This window comes from Phaenicophaeus curvirostris, chromosome Z, assembly GCF_032191515.1.
Source record: "Phaenicophaeus curvirostris isolate KB17595 chromosome Z, BPBGC_Pcur_1.0, whole genome shotgun sequence".
NCBI classification, from domain to species: Eukaryota; Metazoa; Chordata; class Aves; order Cuculiformes; family Cuculidae; genus Phaenicophaeus; species Phaenicophaeus curvirostris.
The window spans coordinates 41,216,792-41,234,465 of record NC_091431.1 but is presented as its reverse complement, the minus strand read 5'-3'; the positions used below and the strand labels follow the sequence as shown (position 1 = coordinate 41,234,465).

The 17,674-nt window shown below is 37.8% G+C and overlaps 1 protein-coding gene across 1 annotated transcript in view; it reads left to right on the top strand.

Annotated features, from left to right (window-relative positions):
- The window catches only part of CNTLN (centlein), a 194,554-nt gene that overhangs the window by 57,526 nt on the left and 119,354 nt on the right, over positions 1–17,674 (top strand). The window contains 2 exon segments of the mRNA XM_069880520.1: positions 890–1,027; positions 9,337–9,492. Of these exon segments, the coding sequence (XP_069736621.1) occupies positions 890–1,027; positions 9,337–9,492 (294 nt within the window).

Sequence of the window (17,674 nt, the reverse complement as noted above, 5' to 3'; positions counted from 1 at the left end):
GGGGTGGTGACTCAACCACCTCCCTAGGCAGCCTGTTCCAGTGCTTGATAAACCTTTCCATTAAGTTTTTTCTAATGTCCAGTCTGAATCTCCCTGGTGCAGTTTGAGGCCATTCTCTTTGATCCTATCACTTGGGCAAAGAGAGCTTTCAGGCAACTGTAGACAGTGATGAGGTTTCCTCTCAACCTCCTCTTCTTTAGGCTAAACAACTCCAATTCCCTATAGAATCATAAAATCCCTAGGCTGGAAAAGACCTTTGAGATCAAAGATTGTGCTGCTGTATTTCCCAGATATACCTTCATGCTTTGTAAGGCCTACTCTAAAAAGCAAGCTATTGCTTGTTTACTTTGTTTTCAATGACCATTTCCAGAAGTTTTCTTGAATGCTGTTTCTTTTCTGGAAAAAACTACTCCTTGTACTGAATTAGAAGTGCAAAATTGGAGCAGATTAAACCTGCGGTCTCTAAATTTAAGCTGTATCTGTGATTCTTACTTCATATGTGCAAAACTGTGCAATTTTTTTGATAACTTGAAACAATGAACATAAAGCTGTTTTTTGTTAGGAGTAGGTTTTTTTCCTGTTTAATTTCCACACAGAAAACAAGGCTTAGTTTAATTGGTTCTCTATCCATATGCAGCAAGAAAATGAATTAAGGAAAACTTCCTACAGTAAAGAAAAGATGACCACCTCAAATTTAAAATATACCTTTCTTCTGATATTTTTCATTTTTTTCATATGTGCACACATGCACATATAGCTATTATATTTATAGTTGCTTAGACCACAATAAATAAATGCATGTATGTATTTGCATATCTTTATGCCTATGTACGTAGTAGATTTTAAATCTTGCACATTATCGAATATATTTCAAATTCTTTCTTTACAGAATTTAGAAACTGAATTAGCAGAGGCAAGAGAACAAATCGAAGGGTTGCGCAGGATGTGCAGTAACTTGTCATCTCAGGTATCTGTGAAACAGGAAGAACTCTCCCAAAGGGACTGTGATGTGATCAAAGCTAAGTAAGTATTTCATTATTTCATTACCTTTAAGTCTGAATCTTCTCAAAACGATTGTTCCACTTACAAAGCAGTATCTCACATTAGAGGTATTTTTGTGAAATGTATATTTTCATACCATTCTATTCCACAAGTTGTAAAGCTTTGCAAGTCTACCAGTAGATTACGGTTTATGTAGACTCTGTCTGATCTATGTTGACTCTTAGTATATTAGTATCAGTTTTTGAGTAGGGATGGGCTTTAAAAAATACACTTCTGTAATTAGCATTTGGTCAGAGAACTCGACTCAAAGTACCAAAATACCAATATTGTTAGTGACACAAACATTTAGTTGGAGAAGCTAAATGCCCTAAACTTGGGAAAACTTTAAGCCCAACTATAACTTTTACTTAGGGTCAAATCTAACAAGACAGCAAAATTCTACATAGGTCTGTACTAAATGTTGAAGTGTAGTGATTTAGACTTTATCCTAGGTCTCTCACACCATTTCTTTATACAGTATCTGTAAGATTAGTGCTTCATTATTTGAGTCATGGAAAAGAAATGAAGGATGAAATGACATATGAGTTGAGTAGACTACTGAATTCATAAAAATTAAGGAAATGGCAGAAGACAATTGGTAATTTTAAGTGGATTGTTAGGAAGTTGTCCATTTTACACTTCTTAGTTTGAGGCATGCACAGTGTTTATCACTCCTGTTTTCGAAAAGTTAAATTCCCTTCAATATTACCTCAAACTGTGGTTATGACTGAAGAGCTGCAGTTGGAAGGCAGAGATAGATCATTGGTATGGGCACTCCTCTCTCCTTTCGAAGCAGAAATAATTTTACTCTAGGGAGTCAGTATCTAAGTCTTTTTTGGAAAGAAACAGAAATATGATTTTTTTATGCTTCTGACCTAGATTGTTCTCATAGTATTTGTTGAAATCTCTGCAGGAAAAAGGTTTGTCTTTTTATATTTATAAGGTGTAATGGTTTGATTTTCAAAAGTCAAAAAAGTAGGCAAGTTTAATGCAGAATTGTATCAAAAGAGGCAATGACTGGAATTTGTGAAATTCATTGAAGGACTACTAGGCTTTATTCTCTTCTGAGATGATTCTCAGAAATATATATAAAGTGAGAGGACTAGGGGTATCTTCCTAGGCCAGGATTTTGGAACCATGTTGCCTTCATGGTTGAAGCACTTGGTTGTTCCTTTTTTTGAAGTTATAATATTTTTTCAATTATCCATATTTAAAACCCAGTCTTTTCACATTGAATGCTCTGTTTTCATTTAATGCTGGCAGAAAATTGTTTGACATATAGTGTGGAAAATGCCCTATCTCGCTCACTGTCTCCAGTTTCCCATTATCAGTTTCAAACTTTCCGGAGCTGAAAAGGACAATCTGATTTGCACTTTTCACTGTTCTCCTCATGGCTCTCTTTGTCTCCCAGTCTGCCTACCTTGACCATTCTCCCCTTTTTTGAAAACAGACTAGGAGCACAGTTGTAATTATTAGAAATGGGCTCTGGAGAAAGAAAGGAAGGACACTAACTCCCTTCATTTGGTGTCAGCTTTTGTATGCAGTGAATGCAGATCCAGAAAAATATTCTTACAGCTGACAGTTTGGAAATACTATCTGCAATTTTTACAATAGATTTTAAAATTAATTTTAAAAGAAGGACTGTGTGCAAACTGATCTGGTCCTCTTTCTTGGGCAAGCATAACTCCTTGGTCTGTTCTGCCTATCTGTCAGTTTGTTTGCAGGAGTTCTTTTCCATGTAAAACTATGTCTGTGGACCTTAAGAGAACTGTTTTCTTTAAGGGGCAGTTTTTTTCAGCAAATTGGCGGGGACAAACATTTTAAGGAAGTACTCCTAATAGAGTAGCAGGTGCTTTTGTGACATCTAGTGTCAGTAAATGTCACATGCTTCTGAGATGTGAAATGTAAATTTTCTAAGACCAGTGAAGATACAATATTTGCAGGATCCATCCTGCACAGCAGATGTCTTCAGGTAGCCACCACCTTATTTTGCTGGCTTTATTCTTGCAAAGACTCTTGATTTTCCTGGGTTTAATTTCAAGCTTCTAAAACAGATGTGAAAAGCATTTCCTTGTCACATTTTTTATGTTTCCATTCAGTACCGATTTCTGGATGTATTTAAAGTCCCTGGTAGCCTTTCCATATTCATGGTCTTGAAGAATGTTAAATGTTTCTGTTTGTTTCCAAAACTAAACTCCAGTGCAACTCTGCAATTTTTGTTTTAAAACTATGCTAAATATCAGGATTTAGAATTTTGTGTTTACTGCTGAGCTCTTAGTGGTCTTTGTCTTATTGGGTCAGACCTCTGCTGGAACTCCAGACATCAAACTGGAGAGGTTTTTTTTCTGTCATACATATGCAAGAAATAGTAAACTGCAGATATAATAAAGTCTATTAAAACATCTTTTTCCTATGTTCTTACTGGAAGCGTCTGGCAGGACTTCATTCCTTTGATTAGTTTCTGGTCTGAATCTACTCCTGATCATTTTACAACCACTTATTTTGTAACAACATTGCTTTGGGAGAGGGAGGGGTAGGAAGGTGGCTGTCCCTTCCCACTGCTCTTGCTGTTTACCTCCATGCTGCAAATTACAAGGCAGTCTGATTTCTCCTCAGCCCTTATTTTGCTGCTCTGGGATTTTCAGTTTATTCTTTGCTGTGTGCTGTAAAACATTTCACAGTATCTACACCGTTCTCTTGAGAAATCATAATTCTTAGTGCCTGTCACTGTGTTGTATTTCCAAACTACAGGTAATAGAATCTAGAGATTTCCTGAATTACTCCAAACCCTTTTATATTCCCTTGGTAACAGGTGTAGCTGAGGTACTCAATCCCAGCTATTCACCAAAGCTGGTGATGAAACAAAGCCGACAACATCACCTGAAGTGGTGGGTGTGATAATCATTAACGCTATTTGCAGCACAGTTGTATATCTTCTGGGGGGACAGTAGCTGCTCATCTCATTTACATCTCTAAGAAGCCACAGTTTACTCTTAAGCTGTTGGTATGTTCAGGATGTAAAGGTTTTATTTATTGTCCTCTAAGGACAGGAGGACACTTTAGTCACACTCTAGTCAGATGTGAGCACTAGAGCTATCTCTACACTAAACCTTAAATACTGTTATTTCCTTGTGACTTGAAGAGTGCAGCTCACTTTCTGTTAATTTCTTTGTTTCCCATTGTATTAGGCTAGAGGAATTAGCAAAGAGACAGAGAAGTGTGTTCTTTTCTTCCTCAGTAATATCTGATGACTCCAGTGTTAAATGGAACTAAATAATCTAAATATTATAGTGTGTTTGTTTATGGGGAAAGTGGGAGTGAGGGATAAAAGATAGACCTAGTATTTTGGTGCCTATCTGAGACAATATTGGTTTTTTTCAATTAGTGTTGCTAATGGTGGCTTCTTATATTTGTGTTTGTATAGATTATATAGAAACATTTTATCAGTATGTGTTTGTACTTATATACATATATGCTTCTTGTATGCTTAAAGGTACCCATCCACATATAATTTATATATTTTACATGTGTGTGTATATATCTATCTATCTATCTATCTCTATATTTCTACATATCTGTGTATGTATGTATAGATGCATAAATTCTTACGTCCATACAGGTATTTATATAGGTGCAGGTATTTTAAATGAAGTTATTACCTTTGTTACATCCAGTTTGCAATTTTTGATTATTTCCTCTCTTACATGCTCACCTGAGAGTATCATTTTATTTAGGACTTGACATCCTTATCCTGCTGCAGCAACAGGCAGGTGTTTTTAGAGTGCTTAGTAGTTTGCATATTTAGGTAAGCATATTCATAGATGTTTTCATTAGAAATTTATTATTGTCTTGTCACTGGTTTCTGGTTATTATGAGGTTGGCTTAATACACTCTTTTTGAGCATGCTGCAAGCAAATTAGTAACAGAGTCACACAGAGTGGCTGAGGCTGGCAGGCACCTCTGAAGGTTGTGTAGTCCCTCTGCTACAGCATCATCAGCTACAGCAGGCTATGCAGGATGGTGTCTAGCTGAGTTTGAGTATGTCCAAGAATGCAGACTCTGCTGCCTCTTTTAGTAGTCTCTTCCAATGTTCAACCACTGTTAAAGCATAAAAACTTTCTTCTTATGTTTAACTGTCATTTCACATGTGTTTTATTTGCCTCTTCTCCTATGACTGGGCACCATTGAGAAAAGTCTGTCTGCATTGTCTTTATAGACTCTCATTAGGTGTTTATACATGTCCCACTGAGCTTTGCATTCTCCAGTCTGAATAGTCCCAGCTTTCGCAGCCTGTCTATGCACAGCAGATGCTCTAATCCCTTCACCATCTTTGTGGTCTGTCACTGGACTTACTTCAGTATCTTAATGTCTCTCTTGTACTGTGGACCCCAGAATTGGAGACAGCAACAAGATGTGTCTTACCACTTCTGAACAGAGGGGAAGGATCACCACCACCACACCTCCCCTGACAACACTCTTCTCAGTGTAGCTCAGGAGTCATTGGCCTTTGGCACAAGGGCACACTACTGGCTTGTGGGCTCATGGTCACCCTAGTGTCCATCAGGATCCTCAGAGCATTTTTTGTCAAGCTGCTTTCCAACTGGCCAGCTCCCAGCCTTTGTTGAACTTCATGAGGTTCCTGCCAACCCATTTGCCTAGCCTGTCAAGGTCCCTCTGAACGGCAACACAAACATCTTGTGAAACAATCACTGCACCCAGTTTTGTGTCATCAGCAGACTTGCTCTGGTGTGCTCTGCTCCCGTTGTCTGGGTCATTACTGAAAATGTTAAGAAGTGTTAACCCTAGTGTTAGTGCTTATGATGCTCCACTACTGCCTGGCCTTCAACTGGACTATATGCCATTGATCGTAACTCTGTAAGCCTGGTAGTTTAGCCAGATTCAAGTCCACCTTACTGTCTACTTACCTAGTCTTAATGTCATCCCGTCTATGAGCAGTTTGTGGGAGACAGCATCAAAAGCCTTCCTACAGTCAAGATAAACAACATCCCCTGCTCTCCTCTCATCAGCGAGCTAGTCGTTTATTCAGAAACGGCTGTCAGATCAGTAAAGCATTATTTCCCATCTGCAAATTCATGATGACTGCTTTCAACAATCTTTTTGTCCTTCATATGGTCTATCACCTTCCCAGGGATTGAGGTGAGGCTTACTGCTTTTGTTTCCCACATCTTGCTTCTTGAACATAGGAGTGACATGCTTTCTTTCAGTCCTCAGGAACCTTCCCTGATAGTGATGAACTTGAAAACATCATTAAACTTTCAGCATGTGTAGTTGTATCACATCAGGTCCCATGGACATGTGTATATACAGTTTGTTTAAATGTTCTCTGATCTCATCCTTCTCCACTAAGACTCTGAGTCACAGAGACCTGGGATTACTGGAGTCAAGTGTTACCTTTCAGAGACAGAACTGAATAAGGCATTGAGTGCTTCGGCCTTTTTTATGGCCTTTACTACCAGAGCTGATGCTGTTTTCAACAGCAAGCTCACTTTATCTCTTGTCTGCATTTTGCTGCTCATGCTATAGAAGCCTCTTGTTGCCTTTTATGTCCCTCAGCATGTTCAACTCCACACAGATTTTGGCTTTCCTAATCCTATGCCTGCATGCTTAGACAATGTCTTTAAATTCCTCTCAATCTCTTGTCCCAGCTTCATCATCTTATATCCTTCCTTTTACTCTGAGTTTATTTAGGAGAGGTCCTTGTTCATCCATGCATCCTGCTTCTACCTTTGCCTGACGTCTTGCTTGTTGGAAATGAACCATTGTTGGTCTTGGATGAGGTGATGGACCCTTCTTCTCTCCAGGCTGATATTATGCTGGACTGTTCTAAGCAGATGCCTGAAAATGTCAGAGTCTCCCTTCCTGAAATACAGGGTTCTGATCCTGCTTTCTGCCTTTCTTCCTACTGTTCTTTCTTCCTTGAGGTGATTCTCTCTGAGCTGAGTATTATTCACCACAACATCTTTCTTGTCCTGCCTTTTCCTGTTCCCTTTGCTTGCCAGCTCAGAGCATAGCTCCCTCACATTCTACTTAGACAACATCTCTGTCCTCTGCCATTCCTAGTTTAAAGCTCCCCTCACGAAGTTGACTTGTCTGTTATCAAAGATGCTTCATTCTGCAAATTTACTTGTATTGCACCATTGGTGCTAAATAATTTCTGGTAAGGTTGCATATAATTTCCTCCTTCCTATGTGAAAACAAAATTTAATGTTCCCTTTATAGATTTACAATGTAAAAATAGTACCTTGTTCCCTAAAGAGGATAAAAGTAGCAGTAGCATATGAGTGCAAGTTAAGTACAGCAGCTGTGTATTTCTGTGACTCAATTTTTCAGACTGCAGTTTTTCAGATGTTGGATTTTTAAAATGTAGTGTAATGGAACCATGACTAAATTTCCTTATATTTAAAAATCCCTGAATTTAACATGAAACACGTTCTGACTGTGCTGCAGTTCCTGGGTGACTACAAGGTTTAGCTTCCCATTCCCACGAGCTCCCCTTTAGGGTATAACTTAAAGCCTGATAAAGTCAATGACAAATATTCCCATTGACCTTAATAGACTTTGTGAGCAGACCATTAGAGAACAAACAATACTGCATTCTCAGGTGACAAAGATAACTGCATTGATGTGTGTGCACAAATTAAAGAGCAGCAATCTAGCAGAGTGATCTTGGCAACACTTACCACCAGTATTTCTAGCACTATCTGAGGATTCAATGTTATCCCATGGTTTTTTTACTTCCACAAGAAAATGATGAATTCATTGGAAAATCTGTGCAAACTTAATATAGTTTGTGTTGTAAATGCAGTGCAAAGTTGGGTCATTTTCTGGTATTTATTCACAGTCAGGGAAATGAAAGAACTACTTGTTTGGAAGCCTGTTGTAGAGGATGTCAGTAAGTACTACTATATTATTGCGTTGTTATTTCTGCTGCTGTGCCTGTGAGCAGAATTAAGTTAGTTCATATGAAGTACGTATTGCAGTTGTGCTTCGATTATGTCACATAAAGAGTCCTTAATGCATCTCCGCTATTGTTGATTTTGAGGAGCTATTATACTTCACATCTCGTTGAGAACAGTAGGACTTAAATACTGTTAAGTAAGCATGTCTTTAAGTGTTCTCCTATATCGGCCTATTAACAGACTTTTTGAAACAGTGCTTTTTTAACAACATTAAGCTGTCAGACTTGTCTGTTTTGGTACATTTCAATTTTTCTATAGTTATTCAGATGTTGTACCTTTAGTGAATAATCAACATGTTAAGTAGTGGCATAGGCCTTAAGAAAAGTTGGGTTGCTGTCTGTGAGAAGATTACAGAAGCTTGCCCTGTGTCCAATAAAGTCAATGCCACCAGCTCCAAGACAGACCTGCTGCTGACCAAAGTTGACTCTATCAGCAACGTTAGTAGTGCCTCTGCAATAGCATATTTAAGAAGGGGAAAAAACCACACTGTTCAATAGCAATTGCATTCAGAGATGAATAAGTGAGAGAAACGGCCCTGCAGATGCCAAGGTCAGTGAAGAAGGAGGGGGAGGTGCTCCAGGCGCTGGAGCAGGGGTTCCCCTGCAGACCATGGTGCAGATCATGGTGAGGCAGGCTGTCCTCCTGCAGCCATGGAGGTCTACAATGGAGCAGATACCCACCTGCAGCCTGTGGAGGACCCATGCCAGGGGAGGTGAATGCCTAAAGAAGGCTGTGATGCCATGGGTAGCCTGAACTGGAGCAAGCTCCTGGCATGACCTGTGGACCCATGGGAGAAAGAAGCCCATGCTGGAGCAGGTTTGCTAGCAGGACTTGTGACACCGTGGGGGACCTGTGCTGGAGCAGTCTATTCCTGAAGGACTGTACCCTATGGAAAAGACCTATGCTGAGAAGTTTTTGAAGTCTACCATGCCTACGACTCCATGCTGGAACAGGGGGATAATGTGACTTTACAGTGTGTGTGTTCTAAATATTTTGACATTACTAAAGAGTTAACTGAATATTGATTAGAAAGTGTTGATGCAGTAGTGAAAATCCATTTGTTTTAGAGCAGTTAGAGCGTTAGTGAGAAATTGAAAGGCATGCCATTTTGAAACTTAACTGCTTTGTAGATAATTCACAAAAGTATGTGATAAATATTTTATACGTAACTTCTAGTGTTTATAAGGCAATTGACAGAAAAATAAATGAAAATAAGAAGCTCATTATCTATGATAAAATTATTAGAACACAATTGTTTAGTGGAGGTCATAGTTATTCTGTTTCTTAATATTTATTGCTTGCTTCGCACTGGAAGGATTTACAGGAGCTGCAGAATCTTTACAGACAAAACATTGAACATACAGCACAACAGGATGAAGTGATAAAGCACCTTCAGGCTCTCAATACTGCTGCACAAAAAGTACTGAAAGACCAAGAAGTTGCTTGCACAGCTGAAACAACATATCAAAAAGTATGTCATTCTGCCTTATGATTACAGGGTTCATTTTAATATTCATCTATACAATATCAATGGACAAGAATAATCAAAGCACTGAGTGGCACTGCATCCTTTTCTGTTACCAAAATGTGACTGGCATACTAGCAGAGTTTGTTTGTGTTGTTACATCCCAGCATATGTGGCCTCTTGCTTACAGTGAATTGATGAGCCTTAAAAATTAAGATTTAGTTGCATCTGAAGAAATTTAGAAGAATTAATTCTTTTCACTTGAAAATACTGTATTTATGTGAATCTCAAACAATTTTACAGGCTTAAGGTACAAGAAACCATCTCTATCAAAATTAACTGGAAAAATTGTTGCTGTAGTAGCTTTTAAAATGGATAGCTAATTCAAAAATTTTGAACTATATTTGCATTTACAGAACAGATTCATAATTTTGCTGAGTGCCAGGAAAAACACTAACTGTGAAGGCTTCTCATGTGTGCACTACTCAGATCTTCTCCTTTTGAGTATAACAGATTATAAAGATGTGTGTTTCAGTCTGCAATAAATACAAAAGATATATTTCCTTCCTCTTTAGAAACGTTCAGAAAGAAGAAGACAAGGTACTTTGACATACCTTCTACCAGTCTTACAACTGTTTTCTCAAGTTGTGTACTGTCAGTGCTTTTTAAAAAAAAAAAAAAAAGTATTTCCCTTTATCATCTTACTTAAGCGTATGCAGTTTGTGATGAAATAGTGAAGCTGAGCCTAAGTCAATTGTCTAAGAGCAATTGACTCTTACTTCTCTGAGGTGGCAGATGGACAGCTCAGTCTGGGAAAAGCAAGTGAGTCACTGAAGACAGCATCACAGTGTGTTGATCAAGCAAGCAACAAGCCAGCTCTGTGGAGACTGCACATACTGGGACTGGCAGAAAAAACTCACTCAGTCCAGCAAAAGACCTTAACAAAAGATCACTTAAAGGACTTTCAACATATGTGGTCATCATAGGCAACAAAATAGCCAGAGTCAGTACTGTGTTTCTAAAGATGTGTTTTGTTAACATTTTATAGCACATAGTGCACAGCACATTCTTATGTACTCAGCTTGGCACAAGTTTATCGTTGACTGCAGTGTTGATAGACATTAAGTCTTCCATTTACTATAATGATAGCACAACCAAGCTACAGGTAGACATTCTAATTCTACAACATATGAAATAAAATAAAACAGGATTTTCATGAAATTGTTTTAAATAAAATGCACTTTATGTAGCATAATAGTGATTTTACCAGTATTACTTTTTTCAAATTGGCAGAGAGTTTAATTGGTCCAACAAAAATAATTTTGCTATTATAAATTACTTATGTATTATGAAAAATTGATGGGTATACTTAGATAGCTATAGGGGTAAGCAGCTTCTAACAGACTTGGCTCAAAATTCAGGGTTGCTTCAGAAAGCTGATTCACAGTTCTTGGTATGTTCTAGCAGGACTTCTTCTTACCTGCTCATACAGCAAGAGCAAGAATATTCTGACTTTGAAGATTAGTCCTATTTCTTTTTTTTTATTACTGCCAAATACTTCAGCTCACAAGTGACCTTAAAGTTTGCTTGTTTGGAGGTGCTGACTTCAGTATTTTGCCAGGTTGGAGGAGTAAGGTTTGCCTCTTCAACCAGCAAAAACTGACTCATATATTCTGACAAATATCTATTGTGGAAGTTATGATCTATCTTTCTGTAAACATATATATGTATATAAAAGGTACCTTGAAAGAAATATGTTCTTTTTGACTTCTATAAAAATGTAAAAAAAAAAAGGTAAAAGAAAAAAATTAAGTTCCCTAATCCGGAGTGGAATAGGTAGAGAACACATAGAGAATAGTTGAGAGAACTTAGGAGGGGAAAAAGAGTTCCTGTTCTATACTTCTGATTAGAAGAACTGTATCAGATAGCAAACTGTAATTACTTCAGAGTAACATGCGTTTTCCAGATTACAAGATACGTATTCCTACTGAAGTCACAGCAGGCACTTAGAAAACTCAGCATCTATGAAAATAGTGCAAGTGCCTAATTTTTTTTCCCTTCAGTGAGAAAGGCAGACTATTGCAGACAAACTTGCACTCTGTTTGTTTTCCATGCATTAATAATATGCAGGCTGCAACAGCTAGATAAGGATGCGTCATCTGTTCCATAGACATATTCACAAAGGAATATTTTCTTACTGCTCCAAATGGCATTGAGCCTATCAGTCTGTACATCCTATGATATATTGTCCCTTACAGCAAGATCAATGACCTCTCTGTTAGTGGTCAGATAGGCAGTATATGCTATAGCTCACGCATTACGGTTGGCTCACGTATTCCAAGTTCATGCAAACTGTCTACCAGTAGGAAGAACTGCTCTTTCTCCTGATAGTAATATGTAGTACAAAACAATAGACTGAATAAAAGGAAAAACATTTCTAATAAGCCCGATCAAGGTCATGAACTTGTGCTGGATTATGTGTAAATCCATTGAGGACCACAAATTCTCTTCCAAGTCTGACTGTAGTGGGCAGCATACACATCTGTAATCTGTTTTATCAAGTTGCATTGGCTTGACATGCTGTTGCCTTTTTTTTTCTTTAAGTACAAATTTTAAAGATGCTGTGTTCTATAATAACTCCTTTATGTTAAAGCATTTATGGAAACAAATTGATACCTATTTCATATTGCAGCTGTAGTTCTCATTCTCAAGGATAGGGAATATTTTTCTAAAATGTATAGCATCTGTTTTAGTGGTCTCAAATGCTCTGGGGACTTCATTCCTGTGCTGGATTTAATGAGACTCAATAGATTTGTCCTCACCAACAATTTCAAGGTGGAGAGGCTTCAATCAATACTAGAGATAATAAGACAAGAAGAGATTCTGAACTCCTTAGCCAGCTTATCACAGTTTTCTGAAATTTATAATTTAGGGCCTTTGTTTTTATAATGTAGTTCTTTCCCTTGATCTGATGTAGCCTTTAGGTTCCTTGTTAATTATACTGATTAAAAATATCTTACTGGAAGGCCTTTTAAGTGAAGTGGAAATACCATTATTTGTCAATAAATGGGAAATCTTAGTTCAAGTTCTGGTACTTGGCTCCTGGAACAAAAAATAGAGAATACTGTGGATAGTGGTAAGTACACGTATGTGATTAAGAAAAGCATTGCTTAATTGTTAGATTTTTTACATAGTTAGAAAACACGATAAGAATTTTTAATTACAAAGCATTGCAGAAGTCTTCATCAAGTACTCCTGAAAAGAGATTTAAAAAGGATAGCATCAGGTACATCCTGGATATTGTCATTAATTTTGTGCCTGCAGTTGTCTTTGCTAGTCCTTCTCATGATGTCAGCATATGGACATAGTTGGCTTTCCTTCAAGCCTGACAAATTGTATTCAGAATGTCAAGGTATTGGCTTTGCCATCGTAAGGTTAAATTTTACCACTTCCAGTCTTTATTGCAATTGCAACAGCCTTTATGGAGAGTTAAAAATAATAAAAATGTGTTTATTTTCATGTAAGCAGCATTAAATTAGGAAAATAAAAGCTAAAAACATACAGATGACTAAACACTGTATGAGGGAGTACATAGAGGTTCTCCCTCAAACAGAAATGAAAAACATAAGTTCTGAGAAAAACATAAGAGCTGAGAGAAAATATTTATGCAGTCAAATATGCTGAAGTCCACATCAGTAATAAGCGAATAATCATTTTTTCAGTCCACTTTGTCTGTGAAGGCTGTAAGAAACTCAGATCTTTAAAAATTATCTCACACTTTAGTTCAGATTTTGATACTGTTTTCTGTTGTTGGGAACTGTGTTAATTAATTAGTCTATTTATTTCTGGTATACCAAACACCAGTATACTTGCTTAGATACCATCAAGTAGATTTTGGCATCAGATGTGCTCATAGGTTAAAGTTAAAGAAATCCTGTGTAGACTTTGATTTTCTCTAGGTGATGTTAAACTCTGTACTCACAGGCAACAATTTCATGCTTGAAAAACCCTGTACTGATTTTGCTAGTGTGCTGTAGTTCTTATGCGTAATGGTGTAGATTGGTATCTGTAGAATGCTTAAGTATTTGGGAAAAAAAGTAAATTATCTGCAATTCTAAATCTGTCACCAATGTTTACAAACCATTGTCTTAATGTTTCTGAAAATGATAATACATTTTTTTATGAGGGCTGTAGTTGAAAGAAATTGTGTAAACTGGTGAGACAGTGCAAGAGGAGTTATACACCAAGGAAGAAAAATCTTAAGATTAAACTTAGTTAAGTATGTTTTTTGAGTAATGCCAAATGTCATCTGAATTATAAGATTTAAATATGTCTGAGTTTTGTGCATAATCAGATTGGTCTCACAATGGAGTATTTTAAATAATATAATTTGCAATTTGAATTATTAACGTTTTTCTGTATTAACTCTAACTTGTGTTCTTCACAAGGCTGTTAAATCCAAATAGGATATGGTAGCATTTCACAGACAAATTGTTAGTGAGTAAACAGAGTCTTTTTGAGAGAAAAGTATCAAAATTGTTATATATTCAAAAAACGGTTTGCAAACTCCACCATTAGATAGCCATATCAACAGAAGGAATTGCACAAAAGTGATTAGATTGTTAAATACTGGAAGGCTGTGTTGGAGGGGGCAAGGCAGTAATCTGTCAAGAAATAGGAGATAGTGGATTCATTGCAGTAGACAGACTTGTCAGTTTGAATTTTTGCAGTAACAAGACTAATCAAATGTCTGAAATCACCTTTTCTTTCATGTTCTGTTAATTTGGAGAAAGTATACTGCTAAAGTTATCCATTTTACACAGTTTCTAAAAAAACCCATAATATTTACAGTTATCTAGTACTATAAAGTAAAGGAAAAATGCGTCATCTTTTTAGCTTATACTCTTTTTAGCTCTTGTTTGAATGTTGTCTGATGTTACTTACATCCTTTCTGTACTTCCTTTTGGTTTTTGTCTTAACCTCTCACTTGTGTCTTGTATCATAGGTAAGCTTTATGGTCTTGCATCTTAAAAAATTACTCCACTTCTGCTTTCCCATTTTGAAATTAAATGCCATGAATATGCTGTATGTAGTCTGTCTGGAGTGCCTGTTGAGTTTCACGCTAGAGCTTCTCCCTAGAGCTTGGGAACCAAGAGTGGGAGGGAAAAAACGAAGAGATGGTTACAAAACATGCTCGAATCTGTCAGTGAGACAAGGCTCAGTTCAATCGCTTCACTCAGTACGGCTGGATGCGTGTTGAAATATGGATGCTTTCTTACCCTCAGCTGGAAAATGTCGATGTGCAAGAGAGAAGAGTGACTTAACAACAAGGCAATGCAGTAGCCCACAATGCTCTATCTGTGAATCAGGTGGTTTTTTTCCAAGTACCAAATTTCATTAAATGTATAAAGAATTATTTTAAATGCAAGCTCTGACACAAAAAATCCTGAGACTATGCGAGTAACTCCTTCTATCTGACAAATTAAGAAAATCAACTATGGTCACTTAGAGATTGTTTCCTTCTGAGTTGACACACAGCTGCATGCAATACTGCCAATGTTCAGAGTAGTTCTGTAGATTATTTTCTGAAAGGCTGTAGAGAATCTGTTTTCATTTTTGTGTTCAGATCTTCTACTTACAAAAGGTGGTTCCTTTGAGCAACAACTTGATCTTTTTGAAGAGGTAGAAACCATTGGGAGCTTTGGTGAACCGGGTTGGCGCACAAGCACAGTGATATTTTTATGTCAAAACTGTTTCAAAGCCAAGTGCATTATCTCTCTTGCACACCAACTTTTTCCAGCCATGGGTAAGAAAACATCCATATTTCAGAGTGTATCCACTGGTACTGAGTGAAGTGGTCAAGCTGAGCCTTCTTTCATGGTGACAGTTTAGAACATGTTCTGTAACCATTTCTTTATCTCTCTCCTCGTGCTCTTTGTTCCTGATCTATAGTTAGTCTCTATTTTTTTTGTGTTGGATCTTGTGCTCTTGTGCTGGTTCTGAGATAAATAATTTTCAATATTTTTGTCTGCCTTTTGGATTTTCTACTCAGTGTTCCATCATCTATGGAGATCAGTCTTCTGATCTCCATTTTATGGCTTGTCTCTTAGACTAGACTTTCTGTACCTTTATTAACAGTAAACCTGTTTCACCATGTGGTACAATTCTGTATATTCTGGAAAATGCTTATTGTAGTGTGGTTAAACATGGTGCCTCTTCTACTACGCAGTCAGAATTGAGCAAAATACTTCAAAACAATACCATATAAACATTAAGAATGTATTTAACGCACAAAACAGTGCATGGAGATGAATTACAAGATAGGGAGCCAAATGGAAATTTGGAAGGAGTTCTAGGTATCTGTTGACACTTGATAAAACTATTTATTTTCATACAGATAATTTTAATTTTGAAATTTCCTGATGTTGAATACCCCCTGAAAAATAAAAAAACCCAAACCCCTGAGTTCCATAAAATAGTACATTGTTGTTATTTAAAAAAAAATACATCAACCTCAGTGTAAAAAGATGAATAATGTGCATGTGTTTTTTGCACATACCTTTTAGCTGTTTTAAAGCTTGCAATGTAAGTGGTTTGTTGTTGCTGTTTTCAAAGTGGGAAAGGTTGGAAAAGTTTATGCAAGTGAAAAGACATGCTATTTGTCTTGTCCTAACAAATGCTGACTACCAAAAATACCCTTTAGCTACATTAGGGGATGTGGCTGTCAGCTAGGAAAAAGCATCATATTTTTGATGATCTCCGTTCATCTTACTAGGATGTTACCTTTCAGATACTATAATTACAACCACTTAAGTGCTGCTAGTCATAAACCCAGCAAACTGTCATACCAGTATGATCTAGCTAATGAGCTTATATATTTATAACTGGAAGTAACTGTGTCTTGATGTTCCATTTTTTTGTAAGGACATTATCTAAAAATGCATAGTTTTGATAAATGAGATGTTTATTTTCCTGTGATATACTTACTGATTTTCTTAAGAAACTGGCTAAATCTTGAAGTTGCATTTCTAGAGATGTTATAACTTTCCTTAAATCTTAGAATCATAGAAAAGTTTGGGTTGGAAGGGACCTTAAAGAGCATCTAGTTCCAACCCCCCCCGGCATGAGTAGGGATACCTCCCGCTAGACAAGGCTGCTCAAGGCCCCATCCAACCTGGCCTTGAACAACTCCACGAATGGGGCATTCACAACTTCTCTGCACGACCTGAGCTAGTGCCTCTCCACCCTCACAGGTTAAAACCATTATCCCTCATCCTATCATAATACTCTCTGATAACGAGCACCTCCCCACCTTTCATGCAGGCCTTTAAGTACTGGAAGGCTGCTATTAGGTCTCCCAAAAGCCTTCTCTTCTGTAGGCTGAAAAGCCCAGCTCTCTCAGGCTGTCCTCATATGGGAGGTGCTTCAGCCTTCTAATAATCTTCGTGGCCTTTCTCTGGAGTGGCTCTAACAGATCCATATCCTTCAGGTGCTGAGGACTCCAGAATTGGATGCAGTACTCCAGATGAGGTCTCATGAGAGTGGAGTAGAGGGAGAGAATCATCTCCCTCAGCCTGCTGGTGACACCACTTCTTATGTAGCCCAGGATGCAGTTGGCTATCTGGGCTGCAAGCACACATTACCCGCTTGTGTTGAGCTTCTCATCCACCAGCACCCCCAAGTCCTTCTTTCCAGGGCCACTCTGAATCCATTCTCTGCCCAGCCTCTGTTTGTGCTTGGGATTGCCCCAACCTACTTGGCCTTGTTGAACTTCATGAGGTTCACACAGGCCCATCTCTCAAGTATGTCAAGGCCCCTCTGAATGGCATCCCTTCCCTCTAGTGTGTCAACCATGCCACACAGCTTGGTGTCATCAGCAAATTTCCCAAGGGTGCCCTCAATCCCACTGTTCATGTCTCCAGCAAAGATGTTGAACAACAGCATTACCAATGCCTGTGGAATGCCGCTGTTCTCCACTTGGACACTGAGCTGATGACCACAACTCTTTGAGTGTGACCATCCAGTCAATTCATTGTCCTCCAAGTGGACCATCCATCAACTCCTTGTCTTTCCATCTTAGAGAAACAGTGTCATGTGGGACAATGTTGAATGCTTTGCAAAAGTCCAGGTAGATGATGTCAGTTACTCTTCCTTTATCCCTCCACACTGTAGCCCCATTGTAGAAGGC